This window comes from Schistocerca cancellata, chromosome 4 (genome assembly GCF_023864275.1).
Source record: "Schistocerca cancellata isolate TAMUIC-IGC-003103 chromosome 4, iqSchCanc2.1, whole genome shotgun sequence".
Lineage (NCBI taxonomy): Eukaryota > Metazoa > Arthropoda > Insecta > Orthoptera > Acrididae > Schistocerca > Schistocerca cancellata.
In genome coordinates, this window is record NC_064629.1 from 852,071,054 (window position 1) to 852,088,659 (window position 17,606).

General features: G+C 44.0%; 1 protein-coding gene across 2 annotated transcripts in view; it reads right to left on the minus strand.

The window, feature by feature from the left end:
- Positions 1-15,654, minus strand: part of LOC126184966 (sodium-coupled neutral amino acid transporter 9-like) — a 347,307-nt gene extending 331,653 nt beyond the window's left edge. The window contains exon 1 of one of the 2 annotated variants that reach the window (XM_049927662.1): positions 15,525-15,654. In XM_049927662.1, the coding sequence (XP_049783619.1) occupies positions 15,525-15,646 (122 nt within the window). In that variant the 5' untranslated portion in view covers positions 15,647-15,654. The remainder of the gene's footprint in view (positions 1-15,524) is intronic. The other variant, XM_049927663.1, reaches the window with a different exon arrangement.
- Positions 15,655-17,606: the final 1,952 nt, after the last annotated feature.

Sequence of the window (17,606 nt, forward strand, 5' to 3'; positions counted from 1 at the left end):
CATAGTGCTCAGAGCCATTTGAACCATTTTTGAAAGAGACTACACCCATGCCGTCGCCCTGCCACTGTGGAGCGTGAGATTGTGTGCCTTTCAGTCCTGTTAAATATGATTGCAACTGCACCTGCTTTCAGTCCTTTTTTTCTAAAAAAAAGTGACTTTACAGCTCAAATGAAGCAGGCGATACCGAGAAACACCCAAACATACAAGAGAATGTGGTACCGAACACTTCAGTTTACGTCACCTCAAATGAATCATGCGATTCCCATCAACCCCTGAACAATAAAAGAAAATAGTATCGTACACTTCAATTGGCCTATAATGCACCTCAAATGAAACATGTGAGTCCAATCAACCCTCCGACATACAAAAAAATACAAGGAAATATAACCGAACACATATTTTAACCTATGAAACACCACTAAAAGACACAATACAACAAAAACCATCCACACCTATCATCAACAACAACAATAGAAACAACACTACAAAAATCTTTTGTAACCTTGTTTGGCTCCCGAAATGATATAGATGATGGGTGGTATCCCGTGCATCAACTGACCCAATTTTTAATACAGCTGAAAATTTATTTAACTATAAAACTTACATTAATAGCATTACAACAGTTTCCAAACTGACTTTAGTTCGTGCCTGCTGTAGTCTTCACGTCTTCTTACTTTACTCTTGCTATCAGTAGCAAGATGTCTGTTCAGCGTTTGAGCGTACGCATATCCGTTTAGCACTACCATTGCCCACTATTAGCGGGCGAGGGCACTACATGCTTGTTGAACTGGCTGCCAGCGATTCAGTTGCCGAGAACGGTTGCCGCAGCTTCGAAATGCTTGAAACAATCAATGACATCGCTTTTCCGACCAAAAACTGCACCGGTATCGTTCGTATTGCAATTACCAACACGAAAAAATGAAATAAAAAATTTACGTCCGTGAAATAAATCTTTGGCTCTCTTGCAAGTTCTCAACATCATAAAAACATTACTTTGTCGACGAAAAAGTTTAGGGGTACGCATCCCCCAGCGTTCCCCCAGAAAAACAGCACTGCCTGCTTTTGACGTGAATCCCTATAGCGATCAGCTGCTGCTGCAGTTGACCGTGGTCGCCCAGTACCTCTCCTTCGGGTAGGAGTCCTTGTGGTTTGGAACACTCTTCATGCACATAAACATGCTGTGAGCACCGTCACACTTCGTCCTTCTTCCAGTTTCGCGACGATTCTTCTCCAAGTGAAGTAATCGCGATGTTGTCTTCGGGTCGAGTTGTGGTGAAGAATACCACGACAGTGCACGTAACTTCTCACTGACTGACATAACCTGTCTTTTCCCGTTCCTTTAGCTGCCTCGTGTTGCAGAGTCAGCCCCATTTGGAGCTATAGTCACTCTGACCTCACGCCGTGTGACGACCAGCTTTCTGTTCACCACTGGGAGGTGTCTGGCAACATGCTCCCGTACTTCCATTCACTTCCACAGAGTTTTAATATGTTACGTTACTTTATCTAGCTCGTCCATAAGTTTTGCAGAGCAGTGTATTAGAGTGTATTTAAACGATAGGAACTGGCTTCGTAATCTGTCTGTCAATATCCCAAACGAGGACAAAGAAACGTAACAAACTGATTACCACTGTATGAAATAATTAAGTCAAGATAGCTTCACTAGCATGTACAACTACTTCATTTTAATTTCCCAGTACTCCTAACGCATGTCCCGTTTTCTGGCCTTATCGTTAATTGTGTCTTAAGAAAGGCTGTAAATCTTTTCACGGTTGTTCTTCCACATAAACCGGCTCGCTACCCGCTAGTAAAACACTTGTAATTCTTACCTGTACTGTTTGGACTTCATCGTCGTTTATGAAAGATACGTTATATTCAAACATCTTTCATTCCGCCCAAGTTTTGTCGAGCAGTATAAGCAGCGGGCTAGCTGTTACCATTGCCTAATTTTCTGAAGAATTCCTGACCGGTCGAACCAGTTTAGTCAGGAAACGCAAATTATGTATAGCTGTCTGCGGATCAGCCGCTCCTTAGCACGAGGCAAAGCTGCTACACAGCAGCGCTATGGCCGGTTCTCTGGTTAAGGCATTGCACTCGCAGCTGCGTGAGCGGCTTTTATAACCTCGTTCGCCGAGCCAGATTTACGTTTTCCGACGTTTCCTTAATCACTGAATCCTTTCACTACCTCTGGGACGTACGTGTCCCACGACAGAATTATCTCACAACCAGTGAGAATATGTTGCATGTTACTGCTGTGTTTCCCTATCCCACTGGTAAGGGGAAGCCTGTTAATGGTTTGCAGAATTCCTGTAATTACAAATTGCAACTCTAGGTTGTGCTGTCTTCAAGTCTCGTTGTTAAACTTCTTGCTAGATGCTAACTTTGTCGCATTGAATTAGTTGGCGCCTGCAGATAGGCAACCAATAAACATTATTCCAACGCGGGTTCCTCTCGTTCCTTGCCAGATATTTTTGTCAATGAATTGCACGCACCTATTGACGTTGACCTCATCAAAAGCTGTGTCCTTATGATGCGCGTGCAATGTGGAGAGATGCTCTGGCCACTAATGTGTGCCTGTTTTCTGCATGTCTTGTAGTTTTGTGCAGTCGCCTTCTGAGAACCTGAAGTTACTTGTAAATAACACTGTCTGTTCCACTATTCACTGCGCTGGAAACCGAAACGACGGGAAATATTCTTTTTCGAATTGTTACTTATAACTACGACATTAATTAATCATACATTAATATCTTCCACTCAGAAAAAATGGCAGTGGACGGGTTAAGGCGAATGCTGATATGGTTCGTTTGAAAAGCAGAAGGCCAATTTCCTTCCTCATCCTTGTTCTAACCGAGCTTGTGTTCCATCTCGTCGTTTATGGGCCCTTACACTACAATCTTCCTTCATTTGAAACGTCACAGCTTCTAGCCATCTTCAAATTTGTCGCGTGGTGTCAATACGCCTATGGGGGGAGGAGGGGAGGAGGAGGAGATTAGTGTTTAACGTCCCGTCGACAACGAGGTCATTAGAGACGGAGCACAAGCTCGGATTAGGGAAGGATGGGGAAGGAAATCGGCCGTGCCCTTTCAAAGGAACCATCCCGGCATTCGCCTGAAGTGATCTAGGGAAATCACGGGAAACCTAAATCAGGATGGCCGGACGCGGGATTGAACCGTCGTCCTCCCGAATGCGAGTCCAGTGTGCTAACCACTGCGCCACCTCGCTCGGTAATACGCCTATGAATAGACTGCGATAACTCACGAGTCTCTAACAAACAGAAGTGTTTGCTCTTGGAGCATTTTTTTTCTAATATTGACAGTGGTGATGACTCAATTTGTTAGGGGAACAGAATACATAACTACAAAAAACGAGAGGGAAAAATCTCCAACCTGGCCGGGAAACGAACCCGAGCCCGCTGCACGGGAGGCAAACACGTTACCATCCAGCTAAGCAGGCGTACTGAGTTCTCCAAAAACCCGTCAACAAGGAAATAAGCGTTAAATCAAAAGTTTTTATTCTAATACCGCAGTGCCATTCATCGGTGAATAGAGAGATGTTTCTATCTTTGATCCTACGGACTGTGAGCCAAATATACTCTGCCTGACAAAAAAAGTGAAGCATGCATAAGACGTGATCTGATGTCTATGTAACTTCCTGTGCGCACACACCATCAGCGAGTGCGTACATGATTGGAGTCAGCAATTCTCTGTGACAGGTAGGAATGTCCGCAGAGTGCACTGGTATTGTTCGTGTTTAGTGATTTTTCCGGGACTGTAGGCTATGTAAGGGGCGTCAACAGAGTGAGATGCTGAGTGATCACTTAACAGGGTTCGAAAGGAACGTCATTGTGGGTCTCCATTAGGCCAGCTGACCGAATCGTGCAATATCCAAATTCGTGGGGTATTCGGATGTGACAGTGGCCCACTGTTGAACTGCATGGAAACGTGATTGCAGGCATACACGTTTCTCGTCGATCACGTCTGACACAACAAGGGGAGATCGTCGTTTCGTGCACCAAGCACACCGTAACCCTTTCACATCTGCGCGTGCCATCCAAGGACAGGTAATGGACTCCATGCAACGTTCTGTGTCATTCCGCACCATTGGTCAGAGACCATCTTCCCACAAATAGACGGCCGTTGGTGTGGTGCTATGGCTGGGAAGCATGTATTGCTTGTGAATGGCCTCGAATTGTGTTCAGCAATGAATACTGGTTCCGCACTACCCCGGATGACCATCACCGGTGAGTACAGTGGCCACCTGGGGAAAGGTTCCATTCTTCGGATGTTTCGGAGAGTGACAATGACTCGTGGTGTCAAGGCGTGGAGAGCCATCGGGTATAACTTAAGGTCACGGCTGGTACTAACTGAGGGAACTCTGGCGGCACAGCGGTGCATTACTGACACCCTGCGTCCTCATGTGTTACCTCTCATGCGCCAGTATCGTGGTGCCATTTTTCAACAGGACAATGCTCGTCCAGACATGTATGTGGTAATATTAACCGTCTGCGTGACGTTGAGGTACGTGGCCAGCAAGATAGTCAGATCTGTCCCAGATAGAACTTGCATGGGACCAGCACTGACGTCAACACCGTCCCAGTGACAATATCCTAGACATCAAGGACCAGTTTCAACAGTTTTTAGCCAGACTGCCTCAGGAGAGGATACTACAGCTTTGCAACACTCTTACCAACCGAATTAGTGCATGCATCGAGTCCAGAGGGTGTGCAACGTCATATTGGCAAGTGGGCTCATACTGTCATGTGATTCGTAAATTTGACTCGATTTTGTAATAACTGAAATAACATTATATACTCTCTCACCTCGGAAGTTTAATGTTATTTCCTCCTTCTTTTCTTGGTACTTCACTTTTTTTCTCAGGCAGTGTACACTGGTCGTCTGGGATATGCCCACTGGTGCTGGAGATCAGTGCAGTGTGACTTATAGTGACATTAATACGTTAAGGACAATCGGACACAGTTGCATAGAATATCTAAAATTGAAGCCAATACGAAAATAAAGTTTAGTATTAAGACTGTGGAGATAAAATATCACTTTTCTGATAGAGACAGCATGTCATAAGAATTTTGTGTTAACATCAGTGAGAAGCTATGACAAAGATCTCTTAACATCCCTGGCCATAAAATTCTGTATCTGACTGATCGTCGCACAAGTATAATCTATCTGCATATCATCGAAAGAACAGACATTGCATTTTCCACAGTATGTGAAACTGCGCACACTAGGTAAGTTCAGCAAGTCATGTTCGGCTTAAAATTCAAATGACGGCCGCGCGGGATTAGCCGAGCAGTCTCGGGCGCTGCAGTCATGGATTGTGCGGCTGGTGCCGGCGGAGATTCGAGTCCTCCCTCGGGCATGGGTGTGGGTGTCCTTAGGATAACTTAGGTTAAGAAGTGTGCAAGCTTAGGGACTGATGACCTTAGCTGTTAAGTCCCATAAGATTTCACACACATTTGAACTTTTTTTTTTCAAATGACGTATTAGAAATAAGTATTGTGAAAGAAGCATATTCGAGTATTTTAGACAATATCGCAGCTACAGAATCCGGAAATCCCAGGGTAGACCTTGCATATGAATCAATGTCTCATGCAGATGGAGAGCTGCAATTAAGGTCTGTAACCACTGAAGAAATGATATGCAAGAGTTTCCGTCGAGCTGACATGAAACTTTCCAGAAACGTGAGCTAGAATTGCCCCAGTGAATCATATTACTAGTCACAGCAATGCAAACACTGCCGACAGGATATCATATACCTGTGGAATCCAGTAGTCGACAGTTGAGCGGCCTGTTTTCAGGAACGGGTCAGTGCGTAATGAACAAATCCAATGTGAATAAATATACCTCTACGAGTACAAGTAAACGGTGACAGTTAATGGAGCAACGAGGATAGCAGTACTTGTAACAGTAATAGTAGTGGAGGAGGAGTGCGTATAGTAGTAGTAGTACTAGCGCAGGTGGTTATGTTACACAGATAAACTAATGGGAACTGGAGGAAGGAGCAATGGCTACCAAATTAGTAGCCACGTACAGAACAATAAAAAATTTTCTTTCACTTGCATCTTTAAAATTATTTTTGTAGGCAAGACCAACGAATTAAACAAGAATAATTATTATTATGTAAACAGTTAAGTACCTTAACATCGTGTTTATAGTGAGTAGGCCAGTTTTATCTATCTGTGTAAGGAGCTATAATTTTGAAAGATGAAAAAATATCGGCATATTTATCTTAGCCTATTCTTAAATGCCGGCCTTGTGGATGAGCGGTTCTAGGCGCTTCAGTCTGGAACAGCGCGATCGCTACGGTCGCAGGTTCGAATCCTGCCTCGGGCATGGATGAGTGTGATGTCCTTAGGTTAGTTAGGTTTAAGTAGTTCTAAGTTCTAGGGGACTGATGACCTCAGATGTTAAGTCCCATAGTGCTCAGAGCCATTTGAACCATTTTTTAGGATACACTGTGGAAGGACAGCGGAGAAAACTTTCTGGACTCATACCCCTTGAATGCAATACTGTAACGAAAGCTAACGTTGTTATTGGAAGAAAAGCGCAAAGAAGTCTACACAAATTTAAAAATTTTGTACACTAGTATACTATTAACGGTTTCCACGGTTGGCTGTGCTCGCAAAAGCGAATCGCTGACAGACAAGAGACGTGGATTCGGGAATTTTATTGACCTTCACTCTGTATAGTCTTCGACCGTGTGATGTCATATACCTTCAAACTGTGAGTACTGCGAACCCACCGCCAGACAGGCTCACCATTATGGCAGGTTACGAACGTAATTGATCTGCTTTGATGTTAATGATAACAGGCTGAAAGAGCACCCTATAAGTACTGGGTACAACAGAATGATATTTTCAAAGCTTGGTGAAATGTAGAGGAGGCATTGGAAAAAATAGCATTTCTCGCCTGGGAACCAACGGTTAGAAGTGCGAAATATTTGCAGTGCTACTGGTATGAGTCATTTCTTTTCCGTTCTTGCAATAACAAACTTTGCACAAATTTCGTGCGTTGAATAAAATACTACATTAGTTAATGCTGTACAACAGCACCAAGCCACAAATTGGTTTTAGATTATTTTGTTGAAAAAGCAGGGAAGAGAGTTGTACCTGGGAATGCTTCTTAGACTTTCGTCTCTAGGCAGCCCTGTAATAGAAGTTTCATATATTTTGTTACTCCATTTTTAAATCATAGTATTCACTTACTGTCTTCTGAAGTTACAAAAATTATTCCGGAAAATTAAGGTCTTTTCAAATGTGAAAAAAAGTTGCAAGGTATAACTTGGTAATTTTTCAATAACGTAATCTAAAACCGGTTTGTAGCTGGTTGCTGCTGTACGTCATAAACAATCTAAATCACATAAGTCACGGTCTTGAATCATGCCTTCATTTGACAAAACAGCGTTATATTACAGTAGGTTTCAGAACAGATTAACGTTCACCTAACAATCATTGACCAAAATAACTACCGCCAACTACTCCAGTAGACGAGTACCCGTCTCAGTCGTTGTTAAGAGACTACGAGGTGCATTCAAGTTCTAAGGCCTCCGATTTTTTTTCTGATTAACTACTCACCCGAAATCGATGAAACTGGCGTTACTTCTCGACGTAATCGCCCTGCAGACGTACACATTTTTCACAACGCTGACGCCATAATTCCATGGCAGCGGCGAAGGCTTCTTTAGGAGCCTGTTTTGACCACTGGAAAATCGCTGAGGCAATAGCAGCACGGCTGGTAAATGTGCGGCCACGGAGAGTGTCTTTCATTGTTGGAAAAAGCCAAAAGTCACTAGGAGCCAGGTCAGGTGAGTAGGGAGCATGAGGAATCACTGAAAAGTTGTTATCACGAAGAAACTGTTGCGTAACGTTAGCTCGATGTGCGGGTGCGTTGTCTTGGTGAAACAGCACACGCGCAGCCCTTTCCGGACGTTTTTGTTGCAGTGCAGGAAGGAATTTGTTCTTCAAAACATTTTCGTAGGATGCACCTGTTGCCGTAGTGCCCTTTGGAACGCAATGGGTAAGGATTACGCCCTCGCTGTCCCAGAACATGGACACCATCATTTTTTCAGCACTGGCGGTTACCCGAAATTTTTTTGGTGGCGGTGAATCTGTGTGCTTCCATTGAGCTGACTGGCGCTTTGTTTCTGGATTGAAAAATGGCATCCACGTCTCATCCACTGTCACAACCGACGAAAAGAAAGTCCCATTCATGCTGTCGTTGCGCGTCAACATTGCTTGGCAACATGCCACACGGGTAACCATGTGGTCGTCCGTCAGCATTCGTGGCACCCACCTGGATGACACTTTTCGCATTTTCAGGTCGTCATGCAGGATTGTGTGCACAGAATCCACAGAAATGCCAACTCTGGAGGCGATCTGTTCAACAGTCATTCGGCGATCCCCCAAAACAATTCCCTCCACTTTCTCGATCATGTCGTCAGACCGTCATGTGCGAGCCCGAGGTTGTTTCGGTTTGTTGTCACACGATGTTCTGCCTTCATTAAACTGTCGCACCCACGAACGCACTTTCGACACATCCATAACTCCATTCAACGGTCGATGAATTTCAATTGGTTTCACACCACGCAAATTCAGAAAACGAATGATTGCACACTGTTCAAGTAAGGAAAACGTCGCCATTTTAAGTATTTAAAACAGTTCTCATTCTCGCCACTGGCGGTAAAATTCCATCTGCCGTACGGTGCTGTCATCTCTGGGACGTATTGACAATGAACGCGGCCTCATTTTAAAACAATGCGTATGTTTCTATCTCTTTCCAGTCCGGAGAAAAAAATTCGGAGGCCTTAGAACTTTAATGCACCTCGTACAAGCTGGTGTGTAACTGCAGTTCGAGCTCCTCCAGAAGTTTAGGCATGACATTTTGCGGTACACTTAAATACAATGAACAATTCAAGAGCTCTGGTAACGTGTTACGGAGCGAGGTGGCGCAGTGGTTAGCACACAGGACTCGCATTCGGGAGGACGATGGTTCAATCCCGCGTCCGGCTATCCTGATTTAGGTTTTCCGTTATTTCCCTAAATCGCTCCAGGCAAATGCCGGGATGGTTCCTTTGAAAGGGCACGGCCGACTTCCTTTCCCGTCGTTCCCTAATCTGATGAGACTGATGACCTCGCTGTTTGGTCTCTTCCCCCAAACTACCCAACCCTCGCTACCAATCCATTGTGTGAAAACCGGAAGACCGGTAACGTGTTTAATATAATATGGTGGTCTTAAAAAGTTGTGGGCCAAATATTTACTGAGAATTTTACATGGTAATATTTCTAACGAGCAGTGTGTAAATTTTCAGCGACCCTTATGAGGCTATGGTGGATGTCAAAAATATTCTTCCTTGTGCGTCAACAGATCAAGCGAAGTGATGCATTCAAAATGTTGAACTCACGCTCGGGACGACTGCCATTCAAATTCCCGCCCAGTGACCTACAGCTACTCTTTTCCTCCGTTTCCCTAAGTCACTTACGGCTAATGCCGCAACGGTTGCTTTAAAAAGGCCACAACCGATATCTTTTCCCATCACTGTTAAATATTAGATTGTGTTCTGTTTGTATGCACAACGAAAAGATGTAATAGAACGAATAGTTAAAACTATTCTCCCTTCAGCTTGCACTGTCGACGTACTATTTGCAACAAACCAACAGAGTATTTTTAGTTTGGAAGCGGCCACCCGCCCATTGGAAATCAGTTTTTGAAGCTCGCGTTGGAATGTGATTCCAGGCTCAAGTTGTTCGGTGGCTGTATGGCCTGCAGGCAAAAAGAGAGTTCTAGATGCTAATTGACTTATAATCTCTCGCATTACCTGCATGGTTCTTCGCGACAATCCTCGTGAATATGAGTTCAAATGGCTCTGAGCACTATGGGACTCAACGTCTGTGGTCATCAGTCCCCTAGAACTTAGAACTACTTAAACCTATCTAACCTAAGGACATCACACACATCCATGCCCGAGGCAGGATTCGAACCTGCGACCGTAGCGGTCGCGCGGTTCCGGACTGAAGCGCCTAGAACCGCTCGGCCACACCGGCCGGCGTGAATGTGAGTATTCTTGGGTGATGACTAGGTGTTATTACCATAGATTTTGTTGCCCTTAACGCACACAAGATACATATAAGCATAGTAATGCTACAAATATTTGCACCAACTAAAGTCGTTACAGCAATCTGCCATCGCTAAATTTGAAAGTGGTTGCCACGTAACTACATATTATAAATGGAGATTTATATTTTTTATTTTTATTTTTTTTTTATTTATTTATTTTAGCTTTTCTTCTGCTATGTTTGAACGAATTTGAAAAAAATAGAAGTGTACTGTTGGTAGTGAGAGAAGACCAGTGTGTAAGATGAACAAGTTTTAATTTTAGTAACAGTATGCAGACTGATTTTGTATGCACAAAGCACTGTAGAGTAAAGGAATGGGTCAGTAGAATCAAACGCGCATTCCTCCGGCTCTTGACCGGTAGCGTTAGCATGACCTTGAATTTAAGATGCTTGGCCTGGCGCGCGTGAACATCTCCGGCGTTCTCACAATTTTCGTTCAAAAATACGCAACAAAAGAATATAAAAGAACAAACATCGCTTAGAACGAAAATAACGTGACCCACGGACAGGCTAGGCAAATCCCTAATAAGTCATCAACGGTAGGTTACTTTTATCTACAAGTGTTCCAGAAACGAAATATGCAGGCGAATCTTAGCAAGAAAACGTGAAGGAACGGTTAACTTCAAACAGTTCGAAAATTACGAATAGTATCGAAAACACTGTTAGAGAAAGGCTAACTGATTAATAATTACTTGCGCATACTAGCTTAAAGTAGAGAGAGGTTGCTCATGTGTATTTCGTAGTAAAGATAAGACCAATAGTGCACCATGAAAACTGAAAGTGGAGTGCCATTCCGTGAAGACTCTCCGACAAGACCTAACTGGAACTCACATCAAATAAACATGTTACGAACTGTAGAAGCGCGTGTCCTTGCATGCGGGAGAACGCCGCTTTAGATCCTCGTCTGGCCATTCAAAATTAGGTTTCTGTGATGTCCGTAAAGCACTTTAGCCAAATGTCAGGATGGTTCCCCAGCCCTCCCTCAATCGAGCTCGTAATCTGTATCTAAGACCTCGTTGACGACGGGTCTAGTCTTCCTTCTCCCTTTATACTACGTGTTACGGAAATACAAATGAGGAAGAAACTGATGAGCCAACCCAACGACACAACTGTATGAGTGAGGAGGGCCAGTAGAAAACACGCAAAAGTGAGAGGCACATTGATACCCTCTGCGTGGAGATTTGATCGTTTATAGGCAAATGCAGAAGTCCGACCATATCACTGATGTTTGCTGAAAGTGAGTTGCCGCTTAGTAAGGGCTACGTGACTTAATATATGTACCGGGAAAGCACCATGCCTGTCCATATGTACACGAGAATTAGCTAATTAAGTACTGACGAGTGCCAGAAATCATTTGCAGAACATACTGTAGCGATGAGGGACGTTTCTTTAAGGAGGTATTTAACATTTTGCTGCAGTTAAAGAAGTTTACAAGAGGTTAGAGACAATACTTAAAACAGGAAACGGTATCTCCCGAGCAATAAGACCAACCAAAGGCGTTAGACAGGGTTGCTGTATTGTGCCTACTCTGTTTCAGTACTATCTGAACAAAGTTGTTAAAGAATAGATGAAAATGCGTGGCGTAATCGGCCTAGACGTAGATGTGGATTACCTATCGAGTATACTATTCGCCAATGGTCAAACAGTACTGGCTGAAAATGATTATGAAATAACTATATGATAAAGAAAATCTTAGACACATACGATGAGGTCGGACCAACGATAAATTTTTAAACAAAATCTCTCTCTAGGAAGTAAACAACATGACGTCAGCATAGATGAAAAACTACTGAGGCACGTCAAAATTATAAATATCTGAGAACTATAATCTCAGATCAGGGTTCGAATAAACTAGAAATAAGGCAGAGGACAACACACGCTAAAAAAGCAATCAATAAGCTGAATTCTCTCCACTGGTCATATAAAATTAATAAAAACGCAAGAAAAAAGGTTAATACAAAGTATTTGTTGCATGGAGTGGAAACCTGGGAAATGACAAAAGAAGTAGACGAAGACTTGAAGCAGCGCAAATGGATTTTTTTAGAAGATTTTCAATGTGAGAGAAGACGCCAAATACAAAAAACTGGAAACCAATGAAAACTTCCACGTACATCACCGAAGAAGTGGAAAGACGACGTTCAAAACTGTGTGGGCATGTGGTTAGGAGATGAACATTTTGCCAACCTCCATATAAGAGGAAAACGGGAAGACCCTTTGCAGAATGCAAAAAATCAAGTGATGAAGGATATGTAATGAAGAAATTTGAAAGATAATTGACGAAAGGATCGAGAGGCTTGGATACGGATTTGCGATAAACGGCCTAAAGAATTGTCAAAAACTCGCAAAAGGAAAATTGTATTGGTAAGTTTTGGCCATTTACGTGTGAGTGTGTATAATAGTGATATGGTCAAGAAGAAAGAGTTTTCAGTTCGTTTTAAAATTAACTTTCCTTTATGTAAGGAACTTTATGTCATTGGATTGATGTTCAAAGATTGATGTCGTCGCACAAAAGTTCGCGGGATAAAACGTTGTTTCGGCAGAAACAAAAAAGCTTGAGTAGAGAATACGTTATCATAGTTCCAATTCTGTCCACGAGACGGTCTCATCTCAGTCCTGGATACCAAATGCACTAATGCCGGGTTCTACTAAAAATAGAATGACTCGAGATCAAAGCAGAACACCATCAAGCAACTGACGAGTGTGCTGGATGACAGACTGACTGGAGTCTGTGTTGACGAGACACAGTAGACTCCCAAGTAACCATCATCCCGTCTGAACGTCATTCCTAGAAACTTGGGTACGCACACAGTAAATAGGCCGAAGTAACGAAAATTAATTATAACCACCGTGTGCTATAACTTCCTACTCATCGGTGCCGCAAGGCCGCGAAACAGTATTGACTAATCACAGGAACAACACAGACGTTTAAGTCGCCATTCTTCCTGCTCTACATATGTGAAAAAACCGGAAAGAAACTCTAAAATGTGGTACAATTGAAAGTGTCCTCCGCCACGCACTTCACGCTGGTCTGCATGGCAGACGTAGATGCAGACCCATTAATGCAAGGATGCCGCCTGAAAGCCGGCCTTGGTGGCCGAGCGGTTCTACGCGCTTCAGTCTGGAACCGCGCGACCGCTACGGTCGCGGGTTCGAATTCTGCCTCGGGCATGGCTGTGTGTGATGTCCTTAGGCTAGTTAGGTTTAAGTAGTTCTAAGTTCTACGGAACTGATGACCTCAGATGTTAAGTCCCATAGTGCTCAGAGCCATTTTTGAACCGTCTGGGAGACGAGGTGGGCAAACGCTAAACGCGTCTAGATCAACAACGATGGACTATTTAACTTATTTTTAAGACCTCATTCTAGCTTTCGCCTCTGAAAATTGTTTAGTTATGAATTCCACGACTGCAGTTTCAGCCCTTGGCCATTTTCAAATGGAACACTGACTAAAATTTTCGTGCTTTAGTACATTTCACGTGAGGCAATACTGACCTTACGCCTTATCTTAGAAGAAAGATTAAGGAAAGGCAAAACTACGTTTCTAGCAATTGTAGACTTAGAGATAGCTTTTGACAATGTTGACTGGAATACTCTCTTTCAAATTCTGAAGGTGGCAGGGGTAAAATACAGGGAGCGAAAGGCTATTTACAATATGTACAGAAACCAGATGGCAGTTATAAGAGTCGAGGGGCACGAAAGGGAAGCAGTGGTTGGGAAGGGCGTGAGACAGGGTTGTAGCCTCTCCCTGATGTTATTCAATCTGTATATTCAGCAAGAAGTAAAGGAAACAAAAGAAAAATTTGGAGTAGGTATTAAAATCCATGGAGAAGAAATAAAAACCTTGAGGTTTGCCGATGACATTGTAATTCTGTCAGAGACAGCAAAGGACTTGGAAGAGCAGTTGAGCGGAATGGGCAGTGTCTTGAAAGGAGGGTATAAGATGAACATGAACAAAAGCAAAACGAGGATAATGGAATGTAGTCGAATTAAGTCGGGTAATGCTGAGGGAATTAGATTAGGAAATGAGACACTTAAAGAAGTAAAGGAGTTTTGCTATTTGGAGAGCAAAATAACTGATGATGGTCGAAGTAGAGAGGATATAAAATGTAGACTGGCAATGGCAAGGAAAGCGTCTCTGAAGAAGAGAAGTTTGTTAACATCGAGTATAGATTTAAATGTCAGGAAGTCGTTTATGAAAGTATTCGTATGGAGTGTAGCCATGTTTGGAAGTGAAACATGGACGATAAATAGTTTAGACAAGAAGAGAATAGAAGCTTTAGAAATGTGGTGCTACAGAAGAATGCTGAAGATTAGATGGGTAGACGACATAACTAATGAGGAGGTATTGAACAGAATTGGGGGGAAGAGGAGTTTGTGGCACAACTTGACAAAAAGAAGCCGGCCGAAGTGGCTGTGCGGTTATAGGCGCTGCAGTCTGGAACCGTGAGGCCGCTACGGTCGCAGGTTCGAATCCTGCCTCGGGCATGGATGTGTGTGATGTACTTAGGTTAGTTAGGTTTAAGTAGTTCTAAGTTCTAGGGGACTAATGACCTCAGAAGTTGAGTCCCATAGTGCTCAGAGCCATTTGAACCTTTTTTTTTTTTTTGACAAAAAGAAGGGACCGGTTAGTAGGACATGTTCTGAGGTATCAAGGAGTCACAAATTTAGCATTGGAATGCAGCGTTGAGGGTAAAAATCGTAGAGGGAGACCAAGAGATGAATACACTAAGCAGATTCAGGAGAATGTAGATTGCAGTAAGTACTGGGAGATGAACAAGCTTGCACAGGATAGGGTAGTATGGAGAGCTGCATCAAACCAGCATCTGGACTGAAGACCATAACAACAACAACAGTACATTTCAAAACTTAAAAATATCGTGCAATGTATACAAGTCAAAATCGTATGGCCCATCTCCAATCGCTATGTATGCAACGTTTTTTGCTCCTTTAGTATAAATAACACAAACTTCTGTACATATAAATCGTTTGATAGTAATCCGTTGTTCAATTTGCAGTCAGACGGTGTATCTAACAGCAGCTTACTGTTATTTACACAAAGGATTTCACAAACGATATATTTACAGCCTCAGGAGATGGGCCATAGGACGATGACATTTATACATTCTCTGAGTTTTTAAATGTTTAAAAATTTGAGCAACGTTTCACTTCGAAAATGTCGACGGCAGAAACTGCAATTGTGGCTTATATAAACAAATCATTTTAATAGACGAGGGGGCCAACAAGTCTTTTAAAATGTTTTAACGACCATGGATCCCACCGAGAAAAATGGGTGTTGCGCATACGAAGAGGTACTTTGTTAACGACAGAATACGTGTATGCCTGGAGATGAGCGAGACACCGTTCTGCAAGCCGCGCGGCACAACGGCAGCCTGAGAATACTCGCCCGAAACTGCGGCGACTGGCGTGGCTGGCGTCGGACGAGAGCAGCGGCTGCGACTCGCTGCCCGAGTCCGAGTGGTCGGCGAGGCGGCGGCCGTTCCTGCGCGCGCCCATCTTGTCGTACATGCTGCCGCTGCCAGCGAGCCACTGCCAGCTCCGGCCTGCCGGCCGCGCCTCGCCGCGCCGCGCCGCGCCTTGCATAACGACGGCCAGCGCCTCTGCTGCCCTGCTGACACGGGGCCACGCTCTCAGCTCACAAATAACATCGCTTCTCTTCCTTACCGGGCCACCGACAGTGCGTATTATTCCTTCGTCCCGTAAACCATCTCGACCTCGTGGTTTATCCACTTCTACGTATACAGGGTGTTACAAAAAGGTACGGCCAAACTTTCAGGAAACATTCCTCACGCACAAATAAAGAAAAGATGTTATGTGGACATATGTCCGGAACCGCTTAATTTCCATGTTAGAGCTCATTTTAGTTTCGTCAGTATGTACTGTACTTCCTCGATTCACCGCCAGTTGGCCCAATTGAAGGAAGGTAATGTTGACTTCGGTGCTTGTGTTGACATGCGACTCGTTGCTCTACAGTACTAGCATCAAGCACATCAGTACGTAGCATCAACAGGTTAGTGTTCATCACGAACTTGGTTTTGCAGTCAGTGCAATGTTTACAAATGCGGAGTTGGCAGATGCCCATTTGATGTATGGATTAGCACGGGGCAGTAGCCGTGGCGCGGTACGTTTGTATCGAGACAGATTTCCAGAACGAAGGTGTCCCGACAGGAAGACGTTCGAAGCAATTGATCGGCGTCTTAGGGAGCACGGAACATAACAGCCTATGACTCGCGACTGGCGGAGACCTAGAACGACGAGGACACCTGCAATGGACGAGGCAATTCTTCGTGCAGTTGACGATAACCCTAATGTCAGCGTCAGAGAAGTTGCTGCTGTACAATGTAACCTTTACCACGTCACTGTATGGAGAGTGCTACGGGAGAACCAGTTGTTTCCGTAACAGGTACAGCGTGTGCAGGCACTATTAGCAGATGATTGGCCTCCACGGGTACACTTCTGCGAATGGTTCATCCAACAATGTGTCAATTCTCATTTCAGTGCAAATGTACTCTTTACTGATGAGGCTTCATTCCAACGTGATCACATTGTAAATTTTCACAATCAACATGTGTGGGCTGACGAGAATCCGCACGCAATTGTGCAATCACGTCATCAACACAGATTTTCTGTGAACGTTTGGGCAGGCATTGTTGGTGATGTCTTGATTGGGCTCCATGTTCTTCCGCCTACGCTCAATGGAGCACGTTATCATGATTTCATACGGGATGCTCTACCTGAGCTGCTAGAACATGTGCCTTTACAAGTACGACACAACATGTGGTTCATGCACGATGGAGCTCCTGCACATTTCAGTCGAAGTGTTCGTACGCTTCTCAACAACAGATTCGGTGACCGATGGATTGGTAGAGGCGGACCAATTCCATGGCCTCCACGCTCTCCTGACCTCAACCCTCTTGACTTTCATTTATGAGGGCATTTGAAAGCTCTTGTCTACGCAACCCCGGTACCAACTGTAGAGACTCTTCGTGCTCGTATTGTGGACGGCTGTGATACAATACGCCATTCTTCAGGGCTGCATCAGCGCATCAGGGATTCCATGCGACGGAGGGGGGATGCATGTATCCTCGCTAACGGAGGACATTTTGAAGTCACGCTGGTACTTTCTGTTGCTGTGTGTCGTAGAATTTTGGAACACGTATTATGTTCAAGTATAATGACTTTTCTGGAGACTAGAAATCTACTCTGTAGGAATCAGCATGGGTTTCGAAAAAGACGATCGTGTGAAACCCAGCTCGCGCTATTCGTCCACGAGACTCAGAGGGCCATAGACACGGGTTCCCAGGTAGATGCCGTGTTTCTTGACTTCCGCAAGGCGTTCGATACAGTTCCCCACAGTCGTTTTATGAACAAAGTAAGAGGATATGGACTATCAGACCAATTGTGTGATTGGATAGAAGAGTTCCTAGATCACAGAACGCAGCATGTCATTCTCAATGGAGAGAAGTCT